General features: G+C 48.1%; 1 protein-coding gene across 1 annotated transcript in view; it reads right to left on the bottom strand.

Moving 5' to 3' along the window:
* Positions 1–23611, bottom strand: part of MYO7B (myosin VIIB) — a 76961-nt gene extending 53350 nt beyond the window's left edge. Inside the window, exons 1-8 of the mRNA XM_035006551.1 lie at positions 23594–23611; positions 13497–13610; positions 12252–12404; positions 10637–10821; positions 7675–7796; positions 3981–4123; positions 3166–3279; positions 1270–1423 (exon numbers count right to left, since the gene is read on the bottom strand). Of these exons, the coding sequence (XP_034862442.1) occupies positions 1270–1423; positions 3166–3279; positions 3981–4123; positions 7675–7796; positions 10637–10821; positions 12252–12404; positions 13497–13610; positions 23594–23611 (1003 nt within the window). The remainder of the gene's footprint in view (positions 1–1269; positions 1424–3165; positions 3280–3980; positions 4124–7674; positions 7797–10636; positions 10822–12251; positions 12405–13496; positions 13611–23593) is intronic.
* Positions 23612–24107: the final 496 nt, after the last annotated feature.

The following is a 24107-nucleotide window of genomic DNA, read 5'->3' as shown; positions in this document are numbered from 1 at the left end:
CAAGTTCATGGAACAGTTTACTGAAAAGTCTGTCCTTTCCTCACTGCTCTGTGAATTGGTGTCCTTCGTGAATTCTAGAATCAGCCATTGTTCCTTCCAATATTGCCTTTGCCCCATTCTTTCTCTCTTTTCTTTTAGTATGTCAGTTAAAAGTATGTTACTGTTTCTCACTTGTCCTCCACATCTCCTACTCTCTCTTATGTTTTCCACCCTTCTGTGTCTCCATGCTGTGTCCTGACTTTTCCTCCACTCACACATCCCCTCTCCATGTGTATAAAACTGGCTTTTTGGGGCACCTGGGTGGCTCAGTCGGTTAAGCGTCTGCCTTCGGCTCAGGTAATGATCTCAGGGTCCTGGGATCCAGCCCCACATTAGGCTCCCTGCTCAGCGGGGAGTCTGCTTCTCCTTCTCTCTCTCCCCCAGCTCATGCTCACTCTCTCTCTCTCTCTAATAAATAAATAAAAATTAAAAAAAAAAAAAAACCTAGCTGTTAAAACATCCATTGAGTTCTTCATTTTGGTTTTTATTTATTTATTTTTTTTATATTTTAGAATTTCTATGTGGCTCCTTTTAAAATCTATAACACCACATTTTCCATTTTCAGTTCCCTGTCTAAATTTTCAAGCTTGGCTTTTTCTTTTCTTGAACACAGCCACACGTAGATGCTTTGTGGTTTGTGTCCAATAATCCCAATATCTGAAATCTTTGTGGCTCTATTTCTATTGTCTATTATTTCTGCTGGTGTTTGCTCATGATGTCTTATTTCCTCGTTCCTACTTATCTTTGGCTGCATGTTGGGTGTTAAATTTGAAAAACTGTCCGAAGGAATAATGTGTAATCTAGGTTGATGCTATTTTCCTCCAGAGAGGAACTTCCATCAGATGCTTTGAGGCAGTAACAGGCCAAGACACCCTGATACCCAGACCACCTGGATGCTTACAAATGGGTTTGCAAGTTCATGCATGGCTTTGTTTACTCTGGTTCACCCTTAACCTAAGGGGGTAGCCCTTTAGGGTCCCTGCTACAACTGGGGGATGATCAGAGTTTTCATCTTTGGACAGCCTTAAGCTTTGACATCTTCCCTTGAACCCCGTGAGACCTCCAAAATTATAGCTATAATTTTCAATGAATTTTTCCAGGACAGGGTTAGACCATGTGATCTTGGCAGGCTCTTGAGGTGAGAACTCCCAGAGATTTCTTTCCTCCTCCTGTCCCGTCCCCCCACCGCTTCCTCCCCAGGGGGTGCAGTTTGGGTGGAAACAGCATTACCCATAAACTCCACATTGCCCAGGTGGAGGATGGCCGCCAGCAGCTTGCTGAGGTCCCAATTCTCTGAATCGGAGAACATGAGGATCTTCATGGCGGAGCGGACGTGGGCATAGTCCTTGGCGTCATTGAGGCCCTCACAGGAGGTGCAGTTTCCCTGGAGGATCGGCCATGTCAGCATTCTGGGGGCCACCCCCCACCCCACCTCCTCCATCGTAGGGCTAGCAAGGCAGAGATGTGTCAGGGACTCAGCCAAGGGCCCCTCATAAGTGACACTTCATAGGCCCCGGGCGGACTCTGAGAGGCCACCTGGAGGCCGCAACTCCGAAAATGCACAAAAGTACTGCGGGAGGTGGAATCACGATGACATAGACACAGCGTGCCTGGGTTTTGCAGCCGGCGCTGGTATCATTCAGCGTCTCCGAGCCTCTATTTGTCACCCATCCCCCGTAATGCCTGCCTTACCGTCTCTGGGGAATCCTGGGAGTTCATTCCTTTAACAAACACCTTCCAGGGCTCCCTGTGTGCCAGGCCCTGTGCTACTCGCTGGGAATTCCGTAAACGGAGAGACCTGGCCCTGCCTGGGGTGCTGTGCATCCAAGAAGGGAGGCAGAAAGCAAATGATGGTGTCATATGCTGTTCCAGGTGCTGAGACCAAAGGGGGCCGGGGGCAGCCCTACCGGGAAGCAGGGAAAAGCCTCCTGGAGGTGGCACCTGAGCAGCACAGGGAGCCACCGGTCTAGGCAGTCAACAGCGGAGCTAGGCTGGGAGGTGGAGACAGGACAGGGCTTGCAAGGAAGGTGGGGTCCGGAGGCACTTGGAAACCATGCCAAGGAGCCGCAGGGAGCCCCTGCAGAATTGTAGTCCAAGACGTGATCTGTCAGCCTTGCACCGTGGAAGGTCGGCAGAAGGGATGGTAGGTTAGGGGTCAAGTCTGGCGACAGGGAGGATGCGGGAGAAAACTACCACCAGGATCCAGGAAGAAATGAGGAAGGCCTCCAGGCAGTGAACACAGGAAGGGTTAGGCAGGAGAGATTCAAAAGGTGGAACTCCACCATCCCCTACAACCTTGAGCTGGCGCGGGGATGCAGCCCAGAGCAAGAGCAAGGTCCCCGCTTTGCTAGAGTTCAAGTTCTACAGGCACCTACAAGGATGGGCGTTTGGAATGAAACCGAGGAAGGAGAAGCGTGGCTACGACTCTCCGTCACCTACTGGAACCTCAGTCTGCAGGATCCAGAAAAAGCTGAGGTGCGTGGGGAAGGACTATGCGTTCAGCAGAGAATAAGGAAGCACACGGACAAGGGTAAGTCTCTGAGAGTCGTTAAGAACAGAAGAAGGGTGGAGTGGAAGATGGAAAAGGGCAACCCTCAATCCCTGCCTCAGGGCTTTTCTGGGGCTGTAAACCACAGGCGGAGCAGGAACCAGCTCTCCTCTTTCTCCTTTCGCTATTGAGAGACGCGGCCGGGGGAGCGGGGAGAGGCGGGGCAGGGCGGTGCTGCGCAGAGAGCGGGAGGGGAGAGGCGGGACCGGGAGGGTAGGGACAGGGGAAGGCAGCGCGGGGTGGAGAGAGGCGGGACGAGGAGGGCGGGGGCGGGGCGGAGAGAGGTGGACCGGAGAGAGGTGGACCGGAGAGAGTTGGACCCGATAAAGGCGGGGTGGAGAGGGCAAGGGAAGGACGGGGAGAGGTGGAGCAGCGAGAGGTGGGGCGAGGAGAGCAGGGGCGGGGCGGGGCGGGGGGGCGAGGAGGGCAGGGGCCGGGCGGGGGGCGAGGAGAGCAGGGGCGGGGCGGGAGAGGTGGACCGGAGAGAGGCGGGGCGAGGAGGGCAGGGGCGGGGCGGGGAGAGGTGAACCAGAGAGAGGAGGGGCGGGGAGGACAGGGGCGGGCGGCGCGGGCCTCACCATTGTCAGGTAGTGGTACTCGGAGGGCGTCCCCAGGCTCAGCAGCTGCTTCTCCTCAGAGCTCATCCCCATGAGCATGGAGTAGAAGATGTGGTAGTTCCGCTCCTCCGGGGCCTGGTGGGGAAGGTGTTGCAGAGAGCCTGGTAAACATTCCCCTGAGGCTGCCGGGCTTCAGGACTGCACCCCACCCCCCACCCCCAGCACTGTCCCAGCTTCTGCTCCAAGGTCTGTCAACCAGATGTGGCTCTGGCATTGACCCAAGGGTCGTTTAGCTCTGTGGATGTCCTCATTCTGGGCTTCCAAGGCCAGCTGATGCCCACAGTCCTGTGCTAGAGGCCACCCACCAAGCCCAGCAAACACATGGCTCCCAGGCGCTTCCCTGCATCTCCACTGCTCTTCCCAGCTCTGAAGACATCTTGCCTAAGTTGCAAGCTGCGAGTGATGCCAGGATCCAGTTCCTTAGCTGGTGACTGTCCTGGCCTTAAAATTAATTCTGGTAGAGGTGGGTAGTAAGCACCAAAGAATGTAGAACATGATATGGATGGAAAATTCAAAACAGAAAATGTCATCATTTCTTTTTCTTGAATACTGGGAAAGGACCATCATTATCCCATTCTAGGGATCCTTGGCCATCTCAGGGTAAGGCCAGGGTTCAGTGGCAGCAAACTAAGACCAATGGAGGTTTGGGGAGGTCCCTGGGGAGGTGTGAGAGTGATGGGAGGGAGCCTCTCTGGGAAGCCTCTTCATTCCATGGCTCCCGGTCCCGGGATGGGTAGAGGTTTCCCCAGGACCAGTGCAGCAGAGGGAGGCCTCACCTGCCGGCAGACCCGGGACTTCTCCAGCAGAAATTGCTTGATGCGTGCACCCTCGATCACCCCACTGGGGTTGAAGTGGATGTCAATATACTTCCCAAAGCGGCTTGAGTTATCATTTCGGATTGTCTTGGCATTTCCGAAGGCTGAGGGCCAGAAGGTGATGCCCATGATGGGAGCAGAGAAGAGAAGATTTACTTTGAGTGGGATCATCTGGGAAGGCTTCTGAGAGGAGGTGGCTGAGCCCAGAGTTGAAGGATGGGTAGCGTTGCACTAGAAAGTGATGACAGCCAAGAGTATGCCGAGAGGAAGACAAAGTGCAAGTAAAGGCGCAGATGTCAGTAAGCATGGGGTGTATTTGCAGGGGGGAAGTTTGGCTGGAGCATAAAATACAGGAGGAAAGCAGTGGAAGATAGATGGAACTAGTTAGTAGCATAGAGCCTTGAATGCCAGGCTAAGAAGTTTAGAATTAGTCTGTGGGTGATGGGGGAGGCAGGAAAGCTTCGGAGGGAGTGTGGGAACAGATTTGTATTTTAGAAAGATTGCTCAGGCTGAAGCTGGGGCTGGCTTTGAGAGGGCAAGCTTGCAGGGAGAATAGCAACAGCTGGCAGGGACTAGGCTCAGAGGAGGAGGTCAGAGCAGAAGGCATCTGGATTGCAGCATGATCCAAAGTGCATTTCATAGAGCTGTTTCTGCAAGCTGATTTGAGCCACAATAAGAAAGACCCTTTGCATTGCATCTTACTGCATACATACCCCACCTGCACACATTAGTAAAAGAAAATATTCAGTACTGGTTCTGACCAAGAACGATGCACTGGGGTATTTTCTATTCTATGCAATTTAATTTGTCCTATAAGACTGATTTCATGACCCAGTGGTGGGTTGGGATGCAGGTTGACAATACCACCATACAGCATTAGTCCCATGAGAAAAGGAAAAGTGTTCCTTGGTGTCCGCCTTGAGGTATCCTGACAGACAGCAGAGGCTCCTATAGGGACTAGCTATGCTTGGGAAACCTACTTCATATTGTTGAACCCAGTGGCAGATCTCTCTTCAAGAAAGAGCCTGACGTAGGCCCCTTTGGGTAGAAATCGGCAAGCTGATTCTGAAATGTATATGGAAAGGTAAAACACCTACAATGGCCAATTTTGAAAAGGAAGAACAAAACTGGGGGTCATGATTGAAAAACTGACTAAGCTATAGAACTAAGCTACAGAAATCCAGACATTGTGGCATTGGCAGAAGGGTATTCAGAGAGCAACAGAACAGAATAGAGAATCCAGAAACAGACCCACACATGGATGGCCAACTGATTTTAGACAAAGGTGCAAAGGCCACTCAATGGAGAAAGAATAGTCTTTTTGACAAATGGGGCTGAAATTATTGGATAGCCTTCTGAAAGAAAAGAAGAAAAGAAAGGGAAGGGAAAAAATGAGAAAAAAGCAGAAACTCGACTTATACCTTGCACCGTAGAAAAAATCAACACAAAATAGATCACGGACCTAAATGTAAAAGCTAAAACTGCACCACATCTAGAAGAAAACATAAAAGAAAACCTCTGGATTAGGCAAAGATTTCTTTCTTTTTCTTTTTTTTTTTTTTTAGAGAGGGAAGGGGGAGGGGCAGAGGGAGAGAGAGAATTTAGCGGAGCGGGACATGGAGTTCGATCTCACGACCCTGAGATCATGACCCGAGCCAAAATCAAGAGCTGAATGCTTAACCGACTGAGCCACCCAGGTGCCCCAAAGATTTCTTAAATACGACACCAAAGGCATGATCAATAACAGAAACAAAAATAAATTGAACTTTATGGAAATCAGAAACTTCTGGCCTATAAAAGACCCTGTTGAAAGAATGAAGGGACAAACTGCAAAATATTTGCAAAACACTTATCTTATAAGGGGCTTGTATCCAGAAGATATAAAGAACTCATAAATCATTAATAAGGAATCAACTCAATTTAAAAATGAGCAAAAGGTTTGAATAGACACAGAGAAGATACACAGATAGGAAATAAGCCCATGAAAAGATGCCATTAGCTGTTAGGGAAACTTGAATTAAGGCTATGGTGAGACACCACTCTGCGCCCCCTGCGGTAGCAAACCAACACCCTGGCAGTACCAGGTGCTGGCGAAGACGTGGAGCGACCAGGACTCTCATATTTTGCTGCAAGATGGTACAGCCACTTTGGGAAACATTTTGACAGTTTGTGACAAAGGTAAATGGCTCACCATCTGACCCAAAATTTCATGCCTAACATGTTTATTCAGGAGAAAAACACATGTTCACACCAAAACCTGTACGCAACTGTCTGTAAAGCTTTATTCATAATCACGAAAAACTATAAACAACCCGGATGTCCTTCAGCTGGTGAATAGACAAACTGTGACACTTCTATGTCTATAAAAGAAATGAATTATTGATGCAGACAACGGCTTGAAAAATCCCAGATGCATTATGCTAACAAAAGTAGGCAGACCCAAAAGACGGCACACCATATGATTTCATTTATATAACCTTCTGGAAAAGATAAAACTACAGTTGACCCTTGAACAATGTGGGGGTTAAGGGTGCTAACTCCCCGTGCAGTTGAAAACCTGTGTATAACTTTTGACTCCTCAGAACTTAACTACTGATGGCCCACTGTTGACTGGAAGCCTTACTGATAACATAGTCAACACATTCTGTATGTTGTATGTATCGTGTACTGTCTTCTCACAATAAAGTAATCTAGAGAAAAGAATTTATCAAAAAAAGTCTACATGTAAGTGGACCTGCACAATTCAAACCCTCATTGCTCAAGGGTTAGCTGTATCGAGGGGAAAATAGACAAATCAGTGGTTGCCAAAGGTTGGGGTTGGGAAGAGAGTTGACTACAAGGGAAGGGAGGTTTGGGGCTGATAGGAACATTCCATACGTGACTAAGATGGGCATTCTATGACTGTATGAGTTTGTCAAAACTCATACTGTATATTGAAAAAGGTGAACTTGTACTGTATGTAAAGCATACCTGTGTTATAAAGAAACAGAGAAAACGCGCTGACCGTGGCTGGTCACTGGGGGTCCAAGTCACACATTTCTGGGCTGCCCCCACCAGAGACTGAGCGAGGGGGCATGGGCTTGGCATTGCACCCAATGCAGGACTCCTTTAATGGGCACTCTGCTCTGAGCTCCCCCTTGGGCTAGCCAAGACCCCGACAGATCTGCACACAGCTTGAACCTCATCCTGCCAATTCCACTCTTCCCTTTCCTGAGTGTCCTACAGGTACCCCAGTCAGGATGCTTTTCCTGCTTGTTCCTGCCACTTCCCCCTTCGTCTTGCTCAGGGGTACCCTTCAGCCAACCTCTTGCAGTCTTAACACCAGCTTATCAACTGCCTCACAGGTGACCCAAGTGGACACACCCAGCATTTCCCAAACCAATTTCATCCCAGGGTCCTTATTTAAAAGGAATACTTGTCTTGATCCTGTGGAAAACACACTTAGTGAAAGCTTGTAGGGTCATCAGTTTTGTCCCTTCATGCTTCCTGGGAACCCCCAACTACCATCCACCCCATGCTGGTTTTTCCTGTCCTGAGGGATCCGAGAAGTCGCAGAAAGGGTACGATCCTCTCCCTCCCCACGGGCACCTCCTGGTAGGAAGGTTCCAGCCCTGGAGGGCCAGGGGAGGGGCTGCTCCTGAGGGTGACCACTCACCTTCCAGGATGGGATTGGCCTCCAGGACCTGCTGCTCAATCCACGAATGCTGGCCGCTGACGGTGGCCAGGAACTGCAGGATGAGCTTGGTGGTCTCCGTCTTCCCTGCCCCAGACTCCCCACTGCAAATAGGACCCTCAGGGCGTCAGTCTGTCAAACAGCCATGTCTTCAATACCCTAGGCTATTCTGCAAACCCCCCACAGGCCCGCTTTCAGGTCTGAATGGGAACTCCCCCTCCCTGTGCACAAGTCCCACCGCATTACTAACTAATACACCGTATTAGTTATTGCTGTGTTCCTCTTTTCTGCCCTGCCTTGGATGTGAGCCCCTTGAGCGTGGTTGTATCCGGTTTATTCCAGTGTCACCGGCCCAGGGCTCAGTAACTACAGATGAATGAACAGGACCAGATGATGCAATATTTTGATGTAACATCCTCTTTATGAGCCGTGAGTTTATGTGGGCCAGAGGGGAGACTGCGACTCCGGGTTGTAGGTTTGAGCCCCACGTTGGGTGTAGAAATTATGTAAAAAAAAAATAAAATCTTAAAAACAACCAACAATTGAGGAAAATCAGAAGTAACATAAAGGGGGACGATTAGTTATGGTCCCTCCGGTCAGAGAACATCATGCAGCCATTAGAACCAAGTCTATACAGAGCTCTCAATTACATGGACAATGCTTATTAAGCACAGCAAAGTGACAAATGTCCTTACTATTCAGTAGAATTTTAACTAAGTGGATAGGGGAAGCTTTTTCTTCCAAAAGTATCTAGGAATTTTTTCTGAGAATATTTTTCTGAAATTTTATAAAATTTTCATATTGAAGATATATTAATTTCATAATGGTGAGGTATGAAAACTAGTTTTTAGAAGTTCCTTAGGGAGTTTAATGAAGTTAAAAATATACTCGTGTCTGGCATATCGCACACACTCGGGTTTGTAGTGATTACTGTATTATTATTGAGGCTTGCATGTCACTTTTGGGTAAATTATTTTTCATTATGGGAGATGTCAAACATTACAAATGGAGGCTGAATAGTGTCTTGCTAATAAAAGCAATGCCTGTCACCTGGTTAGAAATGCAGACTCCTAGGCCTACCCAGCTCTGCTCAGTCAGAATCTGCATTTTCACAAGATTCCCAGGAGATTCCTGCACCTTACGGTTTGCATTATGAGCTCCCACAGTCCCATTTCCAGCTTCAACTCCTGGCCCATTTTGTTTCCCATCCTGTACTATTTTGAAGCAAATCCCAGACAAATACTGTTTCATCTGACAGTATTCATTTTAAGAAAAGTTTTGATCAAAAATGTTCACAATTACTATGCCAGCCAAGTCAGTCCAATCAACAAACCTCCACTGCCTGCCTCGAACATAAGTTCCCCAAACAACCCTCCGAGGTAGAGACAGGATCCTGTGGGCAGAGCGGAGGTGACTTGCTTATGGCTTTTCTTATGGCCTCGGGGGAGGCAAGGGCAGGAAGAGAAGGCAGTTTGACTCAGAGTGATGTTCTGTTCATGCAAAAAGCCACAGATCAGGGTGCTCTGCCCTCTTCTTGAGCCACTGCTGTCCTGGAGGTGAAGGCTGGCCCGGTGAGCTTCCAGGCCAGCCTGGGGCCCAGCTCTGCTCGGGAGGCCTCTTGCAGTGAGGCTGGTCCTCCCATTCCTGGGGGGGTGGGGTGGGTGACGGGGCACATTGGGAGCACACGGAGTGGAGAGGCAGAGCCCGGGAGGGAGACAGAGCACCAGCCCTCCTTGGCGTATAACTCCATTCACTTCCCAAGAAGTGGAAGTCACCCCAGGACACCTCTCGGTCTTCTTTCCAGTGCCCTGGGTTTGAATTCCCTACTTAACAGCTGTGTGTCTGGGAAGGGATCTCAGCCTCCGTGGTGCTAAGTACCACGCCGCCCGCAACAGTAAAACAGGAATAAGAGTATCTACTTCAGAGGGTTGTTGAGAACAGTAAATGTGATCATCTATGCTATAGGACTTCATTCTGGTCTCCGTGCCATCATCCCGTGCAGAGAGGCCATGCTTCATCTGCCCTCCACCTAAAGCAGCAGCCCCATCATGGTCTTTCCTCTTGCCCTGCAGTGCTGTTCTTCAAAGCTTTCATTACCTGCCTGAAAATTTGGATTATATATCGCCTGTGTGTCTCCCCTTCTAGAATGTAAGCTCCATGAGGCAGGGATTTTAGTCCCTTTCATTTGCTGCTGTCTCCCCACGGTAGTACAATGCGGGGTGTACAACTGGAGCACTGTGGGACCTCAAATGAGTGAATGAATGAATGAAGGAATGAATGAACGACTCTACTATAGCTCCAAGCAATGTGGCCTGGAGGCAAATTCCACCTCCTCCTTCCTTTCCCTCTCCCTCCCTTCCTTCCTTACCAGGAGGGCCTGTGCAGGAAGCAGGGAGGCCAGGCCCCGCCAGGCAGGGGGTCTTTGAAGCAGGGTCAGGATCTGGACTGGAGGAAGACATGTCCCTCCTGGGCCCCAGCAACCTGAGAGCTGGCCCCTGGACCTGCTGCTACCCCTGTCCTCACGTGAGGCCTGCCCAGAGATTTTTTTTTTTTTTTTTTTTTTTAGTGAGACCTCTCCTATTTGACCCCTGAGCCCCCTAGCATCTATTCTGGGTGCCATTCAATGTGCCTATCCCATTTTTCCTTCCTTTGTCAGGAAATATTCACTGAGGGCAGGTCAGTCCAGGCTCTGCTAATACAGTGGAAGAGCAGGTTCTGCAAGAAGGAAGCCCTGGAGGGACTTGTCAGGCTGGAGGGGCAGTAGGGGCCAGGGGCAGCCAGCTGGGGTATTTGCTGCTGAAGGGGAGCCCCTAAATAAAACAGGCCAACCGGGGGCTCGTTGGGAGAGGTTTAGGGAGAGGAGATGCTCCCTGCTTTGCTAGACATTCAGGGCCGTGCCCGGCCCATCTGACCCCCCCAGGAATGTGGGGAGCCTGACCCCCACCTGATAATGCAGCACTGGTCCCTTCTGTTCCTCTTCATGTTGAAGTAGCAGTTGTTGGCGATGGCAAAGACATGTGGGGGGAGTTCGCCCATGTGGCGATTGTAATACAGCTGCGCCTGCTCCGGGGTGTAGAGGGGCAGCACCTGGAATGGGTTCACGGCCACCAGGATGGAGCCTGTGTAGGTCTGGGGATAGGAGCAGATGGTTAGTGCCCTCTGCTCTGAAGGCCCACACTGCCCGGGCCTGACCTTGGCCTGGGGTGCAACCCACTGAGGGCTACCAGGCCTGGCTGAGCCTGGCGGGGAAGTGGGGTCTGATTCTGGGCCGGGGAGACAAGACACTCAGCTGCTCAGATCCTCCCTTTGGAAAGATGGGGGTGTTCACTATGAATGAGAGCTGGGGGCAAAGATTAAATGAGGTGCTCTATGTTAAATGTTTAACATTCTGTCTGGTATTTAGAAGGCTCAATAAAAATAGGCTGACTTTATGAGTCTTCACCTGCCTCCCACAGGGGCCTCCATGAGGCTGGCCAACAACGGTAGCCTCCACTGATCCCTCCTAGGATCCCCGGTCAGGACCACCTGCTCATCTGGAGCCCCCGAGGTGCCCGACTGCCCCTCTGGGGGTGAGACAGGGATAGCCACCTCATCAAGTCACATAATTATCCACATCCTAGTTTTCATTTTAAGAATGGAGAGTTCAATCTCTCTGACTCCAAGGACTGTGACAACCAGATAAAAGAATGCAAGCATAAGCTCTTCGGAAAGGATAAAGGATAAGCTCATTTTAGCTTATTGGCGTTATCAGTCCCAGGAGCTCTGACTCACATTCAGGCAGAGTGGACTCAGCGTGCCCTGTCCCTTCTCTCCTGCAGGGCCTCCTCACTCTCCTGACCAGCCCTCCCCTCTCTTTGGGGTCCACTGCTCATTCTCCCACTGCTCTGATCATTCTAGAAAGGCTGCCCGGAGCCACCCCAGCCACCTCTCTCCAGGAGAGGCCCCAGGCAGGCAGTGACTTCCTAGGCCACACCCAGTTAAGGCAGGGCTGGTGTCAGTTTTGAATGCTGCCTCTCCTGGGAATATCTGCATTGGAACAGGGATGCGAGCCTTAGGGCTGGGGTGAACCTCCCATCCACTGCCAGGCTTTGGGAGAAGGACCCACATCTACCCACACAGCCCTTCTGGCCATCACAAGACTCATTTCACAGGGGGACAGGGGTCTTCTGCCTGGTGACTCTGTCTCTGCCACATGCCTAGGAAGGGGCCAGGCAGACAATGCCTACCCCCACAGCCTCCGGTCCATTTGGCCATCCGAGCAGGCCTTCCACTGAGCACCTATTGTGTGCCAGGCACTGTGCTGGCATGCTACACATCAGCTTTCTGAGACCTCAAAAGTATTATCACCTACTCATTTTGGATCAGGGAGCAGAGATGGAGAAGCGTTAAGTTCCTTGTTCCTTGCCCATCTCATGTAGTGAGGGCATGGGCAGTGGGGACTGAACCAGCTGTGCCTGGCTCCAAACCCACAGTGCCTGGTTTTTTTCCGCCCCCCCAGCCAGGAGGTCAGTGCTTGTGGACCGAACCCCCTGGCTGGGGGGTGGGAATGGGGGACTCACATAGATCTTGTGCTTCTGATAGCGGATCAGGAGGTTGTGCACCATGCCTGCCTCGTTCAGCTCCCCCAGGCGGATCATGTCGTCCACGCCTTGCACCGAGTTGGGGTGCATGGGGCTGAGGGTGTCAAGGTCCTCTGCTCGGATCCAGTGTTCCTGGAACAAAGGACACAGACTCCCCTGAAGGGCAGCCAACCGCTGCTCCTCTTCTCCAAGTTCCCAGCAGATCAGCTGACCTGGTGGCTTGACTAGTCTCTGGCAGAGGTCAAGGGAAACCTGAGGCAGGATCAGGGCAGATTGGGGTCGGAGAAAGAATGTGTCCAGAGCCACGGGTCAGTGTATAGCTGGGGCTAATGGCACGTTTCAGACCAGGGTCAGAGGAACTTGTAGCCAGAAGTCAGATTTGGCTGTGATTAGGATCAGGGACAGTTTGCAGCTGGGGGCCTCACAGATTGTTAGAATAAGAGCATGCAAGTAAAAGTGCTTTTTAAACTAGAAAACATCATTTTGCAAATAGAAGATATTATTGTTCATCTTTTCCTGGCTTCCCTAATATGGAGCTCACAGGTCACAGCCTAGAATCTTCTCCCTCGAGGCCAAATTTCCACATGCCCCCTGCTGTAGCACCTCAGCAAAGCGGTCAGCATGAGGAGGACTAAAGGGACCAGCTGGACCCCTCACACTGCATGCCCTTCCCCAGGGCACTGTGCTTGGCCGGGCTTGCTCCCCCAACCCCAGGAGGCTGAGCTGCAGCCCTGCAGGCCACCACAGCTTCCCACTTCTCTCTCACCTGGGCTGTTTTGTTCAGCATGAGCTGAGCCTCATCCCCTTCCTCCTCACATTCTGGGGCCTCTTCGCCATGTATCTTTCTTGAACACCTTTCCATTTCTCCTTTTTGTCCTTCCAGCTCACCCTCTTTACTTTGCAAACCCGCTTTCTGCTGCCCTCTCCTCTCTGCCACAGACCCTTCCTCACTTCACTCCTTCCTGCTCCCCTAATTGGCCAAGTTTTCCAACTACCAACTTGCTCCCTGCTCTTTGATTATAGAAACACTCCCCAAGACAGACCCATGATGTTTACCATGACAAGACCCCACTGTGGTCTGTCCTGCCAGGTAGAATCCCCCCACTTGGGCCCTGGAACCCCTGGTGTTGGGGAGCAGCACCAGAAGAGGAGAGGGGCTCAGGGCCCTGGAGGGATGGGGATAGGAGTGGGCCCTGAGCCCCTAGACAGCCTGGCCACACTGACCTTGCCCTCATCATCTTCAACCAAGATCTTGCCAGGCTTTGTTTCCTTGACAATGCACCCGATGGCCACACCGGTCTTGTTGGCAGAGAGGGGGCTCAGCCACACATGGTCACCCTGGAGAGCAGAGAGAAGACAGTGGTCAGATGCCTGCTCCACATTCCCCTTCCTGCTCAAGACTTACCCTCTCCTGGGGGCTGTCGCTTCCAACCAGGACCTCCCAAGGTGGCTGGGGTGCGCTCTCCTGCACACCCCTTCCTCCTGCTCCTCTTCATCTTTCCTTCTTCTTCCTTCCCTCCTTCCCTGCCCTCTCTTGCTCTTGCCAGGATGGTAGTGGGAGGTGGGAGGTAGCAGGGGAAGATTCCCTGGCCTTGCTTGGTTCTAGGAAACAGACAAGCCATATTTGTAGGAAAACAGTCCCACTGTGAGTTGGAAAAAGTCTTTGCCCTGTGAAAAGCTCTATAGCACCCAAACCCTTTGGGTGGGGAGAAGCAAAGACCAAACTCTCACTAGGTTTCTGCTAGCCTGCAACATGGCATTGACCCACATGAACTTCCTTCTGATCCAAGAAAGCTCACGCCATTCAAAGAGGAGTAATCCAAAAGGAATCAGCACAGGTCTACATACAAAGATACTGAAATCCAAAATGAGGGAAGGAGGAGGTGAATTATTCTCACCAGGGAAAAACCAACCAACCAACCAACAAAACTGCCATGCAACAGTGGAAAGTTGTGGCCAAGTATTTCACCATGGCTTCCAAAACCTTATTAAAGAGTAGAGCAGGAGCAAGAGCTCAGAAATCAGATGCTGAGACAACTGAAAAGGATGAGATGTGAATTGGCAAAGCTCGAGAAAGAAACGGAAGAAAAGAGATAAACATGGACCAGAAACGAAAACAGAATTGGAAACAGCAGAGGAACAAGCACTACTATACTAAAAGCACAGTGAAGATCACTGAAGACAGGAGGAGAGAGTGAGAAGAAGGACACACAAATGTTTAAAGTGAGGATTAGGAAGAAAAAGATAGATAAGGAAGATGGACAAAAATACACATAAGTGCCCGAAGAAGGTAACTAGAAATAAAACCCAGGAAGATTATTTAAAGTTATAATTCAAGACAACTTTCCAGAAATAAAAGAAGCTTTGCATCTGTGGACTGAAAGCACACTGGGTCCCAGGAAATAAAGACAAAGAAAAATCAGCTCTAGGACATAGACTAGTGAAGGTTATTGAACTTAAAAAATAAAGAAATAATTTTGAGGATGTAGGCAGACAAAAAGATAAGTTCACTTATAAGGAGAAAATTCAGGACAAAGTCAAATCCTATGTGAGGGCTGAACCACTCCTACAAAGATCTCAAGAAAAGAGCAACCCACTTATTAGGATGGCCACTATCAAAAGAGCAGAAAACAACAAGTGTTAGAGAGGATGTAGAGACATTGGAACTTTTATACACTGTTGGTGGGATTGTAAACTGGTGCAGCCACTGGGGAAAACAATATGGAAGTTCCTCAAAAAATTAAAAATAGAACTACCCTATGACCTAGCAATCCCACCTCTGAGTATACATCCAAAGAAATTCAAAAAAAGATCTTGAAGACATATTTGTACTCCCATGCATCGCAGCATTATTCACAATAGCCATATGTGAAAGCAACCCAAGGGTCCATTGACAGATAAGCAAATAAACAAAATGTGATATATACATACAATGGAATATCATGCAGCCTTAAAAAAAAAAAAAAAGGAATCCTATCATACGGTACAATGTGGATGGACCCCCAGGACATTATGCTAAGTGAGATAAGCCAGTCACAAAAGGACAAATGCTGCATTATTTCACTCATAAGAAGTATCTAAAGTAGGGATATGCATTGATACCCTCAGGGCTTAGTGCGTCAGAGAGGGCTTCTGCAGAGTGTCCTGTGCTCAAACTTCTCTGCCTTCTATTTAGAGGGGGCGTTCCCATCTTTAGGGTGCAAGAAGATGCTAGAGGATGGTGCCAGTTTAGGTGCCGCTAAAGATCAAGAGAAATTCATAGGAAAATGGAAAAGCAAAAGTTCTGATGTTTTGCTTTGGATTCCGCCAAGTTAATCAACTTTCTGAGTCCTCTTTTCAAAAAGGTACCCTACGGCTGTTAATGGAAGAGATGTGCTTAGACTGGAACCCTGATGCAGTATTAATCAGTATCCAAAAAAGTTCCTTCCTATCTACCACGATGGTTAGCTTGGTTGACTCTGGTACAAATCCCAGCTCTTCTCAGTTACTTAAAATCTTAAGGGTCAATAGGACCAAAAGGAAAAAAGGGCTCAGTTTCCTATCCACTTGTTTTTGTCTTCAAGTTTTCCTCTTCCAATACTACAAAAATTGTTATGGAAAAGGAAAGGGAAGGTTCAGAAGTTTTACCTTTTAGTTTATCAAGTTAAATCAACCTGGGTGGTCCATTTGTCAAAAGGTGAGTAAGAAAGTTGATAATAAAAATATACAAAAATTAACATACTAAAGGTTTGAAAAGTCTTTTAAATGTCATACATATAAGAGAAAAGTGCACACATCATAAGAATACAGCTTGAGGAATTATCACAATTATTGTCATCAAGGTAAAAAAATAGAGCATAACCAGCATCCCAGAGGTTCCCCACCTCTTCCTTCCCAGTTGCTCTGCCTCACCCTTTCTCCTCCTCCAATGTAGCCATTACTTTGACTTTTAACACCATAGAATAGTTTTATCTATTTTTAAATGTTATATAAATGGAATCATACAGCATGTAAAAAAAAAGTACCTAAAGTAGTTAAAATCATAGAAACAGAAGGTAGAAAGGTGGTTGCCAAAGGCTGGAGAAGGAAGGGAAAACAGTGTTTAATGAGCACCGAATTCCAAGTTTGCAAGATAAAAAGTTCTCAGATCCGTTCACAACAATGTGAATATACTTAATACCGAACTGTATGCTTAAAAATTGTTAAGACGGGGGTGCCTGGGTGGCTCAGTCGTTAAGCGTCTGCCTTCGGCTCAGGTCATGATCCCGGGGTCCTGGGATCGAGCCCTGCATGGGATTCCCTGCTCAGCAGAGAGCCTGCTTCTCCCTCTCCCTCTGCCTGCCTCTCTGCTTACTTGTGCTCTCTCTCTGTCAAATGAACAAATAAAATCTTAAAAAAAATTTGTTAAGACGGTAAATTTAATGTTGTGTGTTTTTTACCACAATGGAGAAAAAAGAAAAAGAAATCAAATAATTTTTTACCCAAATTTTCATTCACTGGAATATAAAGGTAACAAGCATTTTTGAAGATGTAATATTATTCCCATTAGCCTTCTGGAAAAAAAAATTGGGGAACAAACTTCAGTGGATAGTACAAGGAATGAAAATAGATTCACACCAACACACATGATCATGAAGTTTCAAAATACTTGGGACAAAGAGAAAATCATGAAAGCTTTCAGAGAGAAAAATAAGTTTTATACAAAGGCTTAAAAATTAGAATGGTATCAGACTTCTCAACAGCAATGCTGGAAGCCAGAAGACAATGTGGAACAGACATCTTCACAATTCTCCGGGAAAATTCTCTCCAGTAATGGAACCCTATGCCCAGCTGACATCCACACTTCATCAAGCATAAATTTGACATGAAAGTTGTTAAAAAACATTTACCTCCTATGTGCCCTTTCTCAGCAAGGTATTATAGGATCTGCTAGATCAAAATGAGGGAGTAAACCAAGAGAAAGACCTCGGTTCCAGGAAAAGGGATTCAGTATAAAGGAGAGGCAAAAGGCAGGCATATTCAGGGTGGCTGTGAAGGAAACCCCAAGATGATGTCAAGATGTATGCCTCAGCAAGAAATAACAAATGTTGGAGAGGTTGTGGTGAAAGGGGAACCCTCTTACACTGTTTGTGGGAATGCAAGTTGGTACAGTCACTTTGGAAAACAGTGAGGAGGTTCCTCAAAAAATTAAAAATAGAGCTACCCTATGACCCAGCAATTGCACTACTGGGTATTTACCCCAAAGACACAGATGTAGTGAAAAGAAGGGACACATGCACCCCAATGTTTATAGCAGCAATGTCCACAATAGCCAAACTGTGGAAAGAGCTGAGATGCCTTTCAACAGACGAATGGATAAAGAAGATGTCCATATATACAATGGAATATTACTCAGCCATCAGAAAGGATGAATACCCAAATTTTGCATCAACATGGATGGGACTGGAGGAGATTATGCTAAGTGAAATAAGTCAAGCAGAGAAGGTCAATTATCATATGGTTTCACTTATTTGTGGAACATAAGGAATAGCATGGGGGACATTAGGAGAAGGAAGGGAAAAATGAAGGGGGCAGAAATCGGAGGGGGAGACGAGCCATGAGAGACTATGGACTCCAAGAAACAAACAGGGTTTTAGAGAGAAAGGGGAGTGGAGGGATGGGTTAGCTGCATGGAGCACTGGGTGTTATATGCAAACAATGAATCATGGAACACTACTTCAAAAACTAATGATGTAATGTATGGTGACTAACATAACATAATAAAATAAAATAAAATAAATTTTAAACAATGTGTGCCTCAGAAGTAGAAGATATAGTTGAGGTATTGCAAGTCAGCAACTCTGGGAGAGATTTCCTTCTGAGGATGAGACTGGCTGAACTCCCTATGAATCAGAACATTTTGAGAGTAGACGGACATATGTGGGAGAAAGCTGGCGGTTAAAGGCATGATAAATACACAGAAAACTAAACAGGTGGAGAAAAGACAATGATAAAGCCTAGCAAAGGAAAGCACAGTGCTAGGAGTACACCGCTGGCTCAACTGGGAGTAGCATTTACTTAGATAAAATAAGTAAACCCTGTATACAAATCTGATCAAAGCTAGGTTTAACAATTTGGGGAGGACAGAGACACAGGTAGTATACTTCTGAGTGCCCAGGATGGGGGTAGGCTCAAGGAGCTAAGGCCTTTCTTACATGGTGGGAAGTCAGTAATAGATGATGCCTGAAGCCAAAAACTCAAATAGCACTGCAAGCATGTTCTTTCTAAACATGGAGGGAAAGGTTTGATAGTGGTCACTTCTGAGGAAAAGGAAGTGGGGGGCTGATTCTTTAATGGTGTGTCATACCATTTAAAATGAAAACTAAATTAAAGCAAGGAACAGTTGCTGTAGGATATAGAAAACCAGCATGAGCAATGTACTGGGCTAAGTGAACTAATCAAATCACATCAGAAACCCCAGAGACCCAGGAGAAGCTTTCTTACAATGACGATGGAATTGCAGTGAGCAGCTGAAATGGCTGGTAGCTCACCACAGCGAGAAGATGAAAAGTCAAAGGTAGACGATGGGCATCTCACAGCAAACATCTCACATTAACCTTGACATTAACCAGACATTAACCAGACATGAAAAGGAGAGACACCATTTCTGAGCCAGACTTAGTGAGGAGGCGTGAGCCCGACCCGGGCTGGAAGAAGAATCAAAGAATGTGACTTTTGTTCCCTCTATTTGGCCAAAGCTCTCCTAGGAAACAACTGAGAAACCAGGTGGCAGAAAATAGAGCTTCTTCGTGACCACGATCAGCAGGAAAACCTGTGCAAGAGCAGCCAAATCAGGAAAAGAATGAAGGAGAAGAGAACTAGCAGCAGCTATCAGCTGCAAAGAAAGTCAGAGTCTCTACTGAGATTTAAGAAACAGAGGAGGAGTTGCAGGGAGCGGGGAGATCCTCGGAGTCCTCAGAGCCCTCGCTGTTCTTCATGGTGGGAAATACCTGACAACTAGCTGCAGGAAGAGCTCTTGCTGGAGAGAAGGTGGGCGTGCCCCAGCCTGAGACCGAAATTACTGCAAGGAAGCTCAAAGACCCAAAGCCATGAACAATCTGGTTCCTGGAGACCTGGTCCTTCACACTAATGTCTCCCAAAAAGGGTGGACTGTTGGCCTACTTGCCGAAATAGGCACCGTGCCCTGATACTGGCTGCCCACTTGTGATGTCTTTCTCTTCCCATAGCGGAAGAGGTGGCCCTAGAAATGGTCTGTGTCTGCATGTACTTAGATAAATGGAGAGTCAGATGGGTCATCGAGGGCTCTCCAGCAGCAGGTCTCTGGTCTAAGTTCCAGTGCAGGTCCATCAGTAGATCCACAGAAGCCTGTCCCTTCTGCAGGGACAGATGGCATGGTTGCTGCTGGTGCCAAAGACCCTGTTTTTCCCAGGAATGCCTCCCAGTACCTGGTCATTGTGCCACCTCCCCATCTGATAAAGTATGGTTGAGGACAAGGTATGATCTCTTTACCTACCATCAAGCAAACAAATGTTTATGGCTTCATGCATTGGGACTGGGCAAATCTAACAGAGAGGTGCTTTGAATTTCAAAATATTTCCAACCAGTATTGTGTATTGAAGGGTTTCCAGCCCCTCTGCCCATAGGTATGTAAACATTCATAGTTTCATTTGGAAGGAAGATGGGGTTTCATTAATGTGACTGAAGACCATGCTCTGCCCAAGGTCTTGGGGTGGTTCAGAATGTGTGGCAGCACCAGGTTCTGGGTTTTCTCACTTGTCCATAGGGTAGGGGGTAGAGAAGCTGGTGATCATGGCAAAGAGAGGTCTATTTGCATGTTCTTCCTTAAGTCAGCTACCACATGATAGGATCCCCAAAGCCAAAATCAGGGAAAATCTAATGGTTGAAACAATACATTGGCAATGCAAGATCAAATCATCCTCTTTAAAAGTCTTCAATTTTTGTTTGAGGACTCCTCTCTCCCCAATTCATGGGGTTCTTGGAGAGTACCATCTCTTCCACCTCAGGGGTAGGGCAAGTGATCCAGCCCAATCCATTCATCCTATCCTCTCAGCTGCCAGAAAGGGATGCTGTATACAATGCATAATTTGTAAATCCTTACTGTGTGGTCCAGGCCGGAGCTTCCATTAGTAACAGGGTTCAAACCACACATGAAATTGAAAATGGTCAAGGGGCCACATTTAAGATGTAAAGAGAAATGGGTGAAATTAATTTTATGAATGTTGTTATTTAACCCAATAGATTCAAAAGATTATCATTTAAATGGGTAAGCAATGTAAAAATTGTTAATGAGATGTTTTACATTCTTTGTTCATGCTGAATCCTTGGATCTGGCATGTGCTTTCAACTTACAGCACATCCCGGTTTGGAGCAGACACATTTGCAGCACTCAGTACAACCTGGGGCTCATGCCACCACTGTGGACAGAGCAGATGTAGCCCTGACACCAATCTGCTCCCAGTACTTTCCCAGATGCACCATGACCTGGTTCCCTCTGGGCCTTTGCATGCTGTTTCCTTTGCCTAGACCACTCTCCCCCACTGTACACATTCAGAACATCTAGCGGTCCTAAAGTTGTTATCAAACTTTGGGATTATATGTGGCTTCCAATGATCCAGTGTAACCCTCCCAACAATGGTGTCATCATTCCTATCTCACCACAGAGATGGAAGTGGTAGTGTTGGGATTTGAACCATGGCCGGTCTGGCTCCAAGAGGTAGCCTGAGGGGGCAGGAGGAGGCGGTTGAAGCAGGTTGGAGGAAGACTGGAGGACTGGGTGTCAGCTGACCGGGGCAACAGGTGTGGTCTTCGTACCTCAGAAGCTGTAGCTGTGTCTCCCCACCCTTGGGAAGGATCATCAGGTCACAAAGGGCACTCAAGAAGTCTCGGGCAGCCCCACGTTCATCTGACAGATGGTAAAACTAAGGTCTAGAGAACGGAAAGCTTGGCCAAGGTCACACAGCAAGCAACTGGCAGAATTTTCCAGAGCAGCAAGTTAGCCAGTTTCTTTGAGAAAGGAACCTTCAGCTGCTGCTGGGGAAACCCCCACCTCACTCCTGGCCTGGCTACACTTCTGAAGTGTGAAAATCAAATTTCTCCCAACTCAAACCCTATTTTAATTATATTAGAAGAGTTTACAAACCTGGGGCCAGTTGGCGGGTGGTGGAGGGGGTCGGGGGGGGTGGGGGAAGGGGTCTGCTGCTAATTGCTTTCAAAAAAATAGACTTTTTCCATGATGTAGTTATTCAATATGTTTGCATTTTCTTAACAATAGAGATTAAAGCAAACATTAAAGTAGACGGAATTGTGTCCTCCCCAAATTCATATGTCAAAGCTCTATCCCCCAATGTAACTGTATTTGGAGATAGGGCCTTTAAAAAGGTAATTAAGGTTGGGCGCCTGGGTGGCTCAGTTGGTTAAGCGACTGCCTTTGGCTCAGGTCATGATCCTGGAGTCCCTGGATCGAGTCCCGCATTGGGCTCCCTGCTCGGCGGGGAGTCTGCTTCTCCCTCTGACCCTCCCCCCTCTCATGTACTCGCTCTGTCTCATTCTCTCTCTCTCTCAAATAAATAAATAAAAAATCTTTAAAAAAAAAAAAAAGGTAATTAAGGTTAAATGAGGTCAAAGAGGTACAGCCCCAATCTGGTAGGACTGGTGTCTCTAGGAGAGGAAGAGACATCAGAGAGAGGTGTGTGTGTGTGTGTGTGTGTGTGCAAAGAAGGAAGCCCATGGGAGAAGGTGGCTGTCTACAAGGCAGAAAGAGAGGTCTCACCAGACACTAACCCTGCTGGCACCTCGATATTGGATTCCAAGAGTCTCCAAGACTGTGAGGGAAGAAATTTGTGCTGTTTAAGTGGCCCAGTCTGTGGTATGTGTTATGGTATTTTGTTATGGCATGGTTTTGCAGAGCAGACTAAGAACCCCTTTGAAGTCAGACAGACCTGGGTTCTCATCCCTACTCTACATTCCATGAGCTATATGGCCTTGGGCAAGTCACTTAACCTTTCTGAGCATCGGTTTCTTCATCTGTTGAACAGGGCAGCGTCACTGGGCTGTTGTGAAGACGGAATGTAACATGGGTCAGGAGCCTGACTAGTGCCCAGCACGGAGTAGCACAGATGGATGATATGTCAGGAATAAGCTCAGTCAGGAGTCACTGGACCCTCTGAAGGGATCACTGTTGAATCAGATTATCACCCTCTTTCCAAGGACCTTGCAATCTTAGAAGACAGAACAGGCCCACAATGGCAACTGAAAATAATATGCCTCCAAGAGTTATTTTCTGAACTCTGCTTGAAATTAGTCATGTTCCCAGTGGGACACTTGGGACTAATGCCTCCCATGAGTGTATCCCTTTGTGAAATAAGCCTGGCTTTGCCTTACAACTCGTGCTCCTCATGCTCCAAAATGGTGCCAAGTTCTAATGTTTGTGATTACCAAAAGTCCTTGCAATTTGAATTTTGAGACCATGTGTGTTCTCTCTCCAGCCTAAATCGGCCTATCTCTATTCCGAAAAAAAAAAAACAACAACCCTAGCCACCGTTCTTCAACTCAGATAGTTGGAGGGCTTGGTTTCAGGAGCCCTTGGTTGCTGGGGGATGCTGCCCCCATTCAGCAGTGTGGATCCAGCAGCTGGAGGAAACAATGGCCACTTTGTGGCTTTGCATGCAGAAGAAGAATATTTGGGGCATTTTCTTATCAAAAAGGAATTTCCACCATCTGGCTTTCCCGGGTTTGGGCTGGAATTCAGGGTAGGTTGGGGTGGGGGCTCTCCTCTGGGCCCTCAAGTTCTCTTGTCCTGCATGCACCACCCCAGCTGCCTGGAGGCCTGTGTCCCCCACCCTAACCCCAGTGCAGGGCAGAGTCTCAGCATTTGCTCCCACATGGAGCCATCTCTTGGCCACGGTGATAGAGCAGGCCCTTATATGTCTGCTGAGCTGAGGGAAGATGGTGCAGAGCCCGAAGTGGACATTGGGCCCAGTATTTGATTTCCATCCACTCCAAGTAAGCTCCTTGCAACTGGTGCAATGAGACAAGACAAGAGCAATCCCTTTGTCAAGGCATCTGAGCCCTAGGTCTAAGTGAGGGATCACAGCACAAGTGCGGCCGCCTGCCCAGGCCCAGAGCTTGGCCAAACTCATTTTCTTAGGTATCGTAATCTGTCGTCTTGTTCCTTGTGCTCCCCATGTAATCTGTCTTGTTCCTTGTGCTCCCTTGCCTCGGATGTTTTCCTTGTGGGCCCTCATTGCCTCTCACTGAATGACTTGACTTAGCCTTTAGTAACTTTCCAGATAAACTCTAGGTGGGATAGGTGCGATTCTTACCAGCCGGAAGGTCGACATCTTGCGGCAGCAGCTCTTCCCAGCCTGCGTGCAGAGAGAAAGCAGAATGTCAGTCCTCATGGCCCTGCCTTGGAGCCCCGGAGGGCAGGGGCCACGAGTGTGTCAGCATGTCCCTGAGCACCGGGCTCAAGAAGTGATGACTCTTGAATACATGGGTGAATAAGTCACAGTCCCATCCAAGTGTGAGAAGGTGCTTTCTCAGTTTCTTCCATCTTATCTCATCTTTACTGATGATCTATTTTGCACTCAGTACTGGGCTTGACATAGGGAGTGTGGGTGGTTTTGAACATACTTAAGACACAGTCCCTGTCATCCGGAAGCATAAATTTTATCTGCTCAGACATCCGTGAAAACCAGTCATCACCCACACACCATGGGGAATGCTGAGGTAAACAGCCAGTGTAGCTAGAGACATGTGATGTCCTTTATCTGAACCTCATAGCACCCCAAACACAGGTCTTCCCCCATTTCTTACATGGGACCCCACAGAGGGCGG

This window comes from Mirounga leonina, unplaced genomic scaffold (genome assembly GCF_011800145.1).
Source record: "Mirounga leonina isolate KUSES-001 unplaced genomic scaffold, KU_Mleo_1.0 Mir_151, whole genome shotgun sequence".
NCBI classification, from domain to species: domain Eukaryota; kingdom Metazoa; phylum Chordata; class Mammalia; order Carnivora; family Phocidae; genus Mirounga; species Mirounga leonina.
Note: the sequence above shows the minus strand (reverse complement) of the source record. Positions and strands in the feature narration are given on the sequence as shown.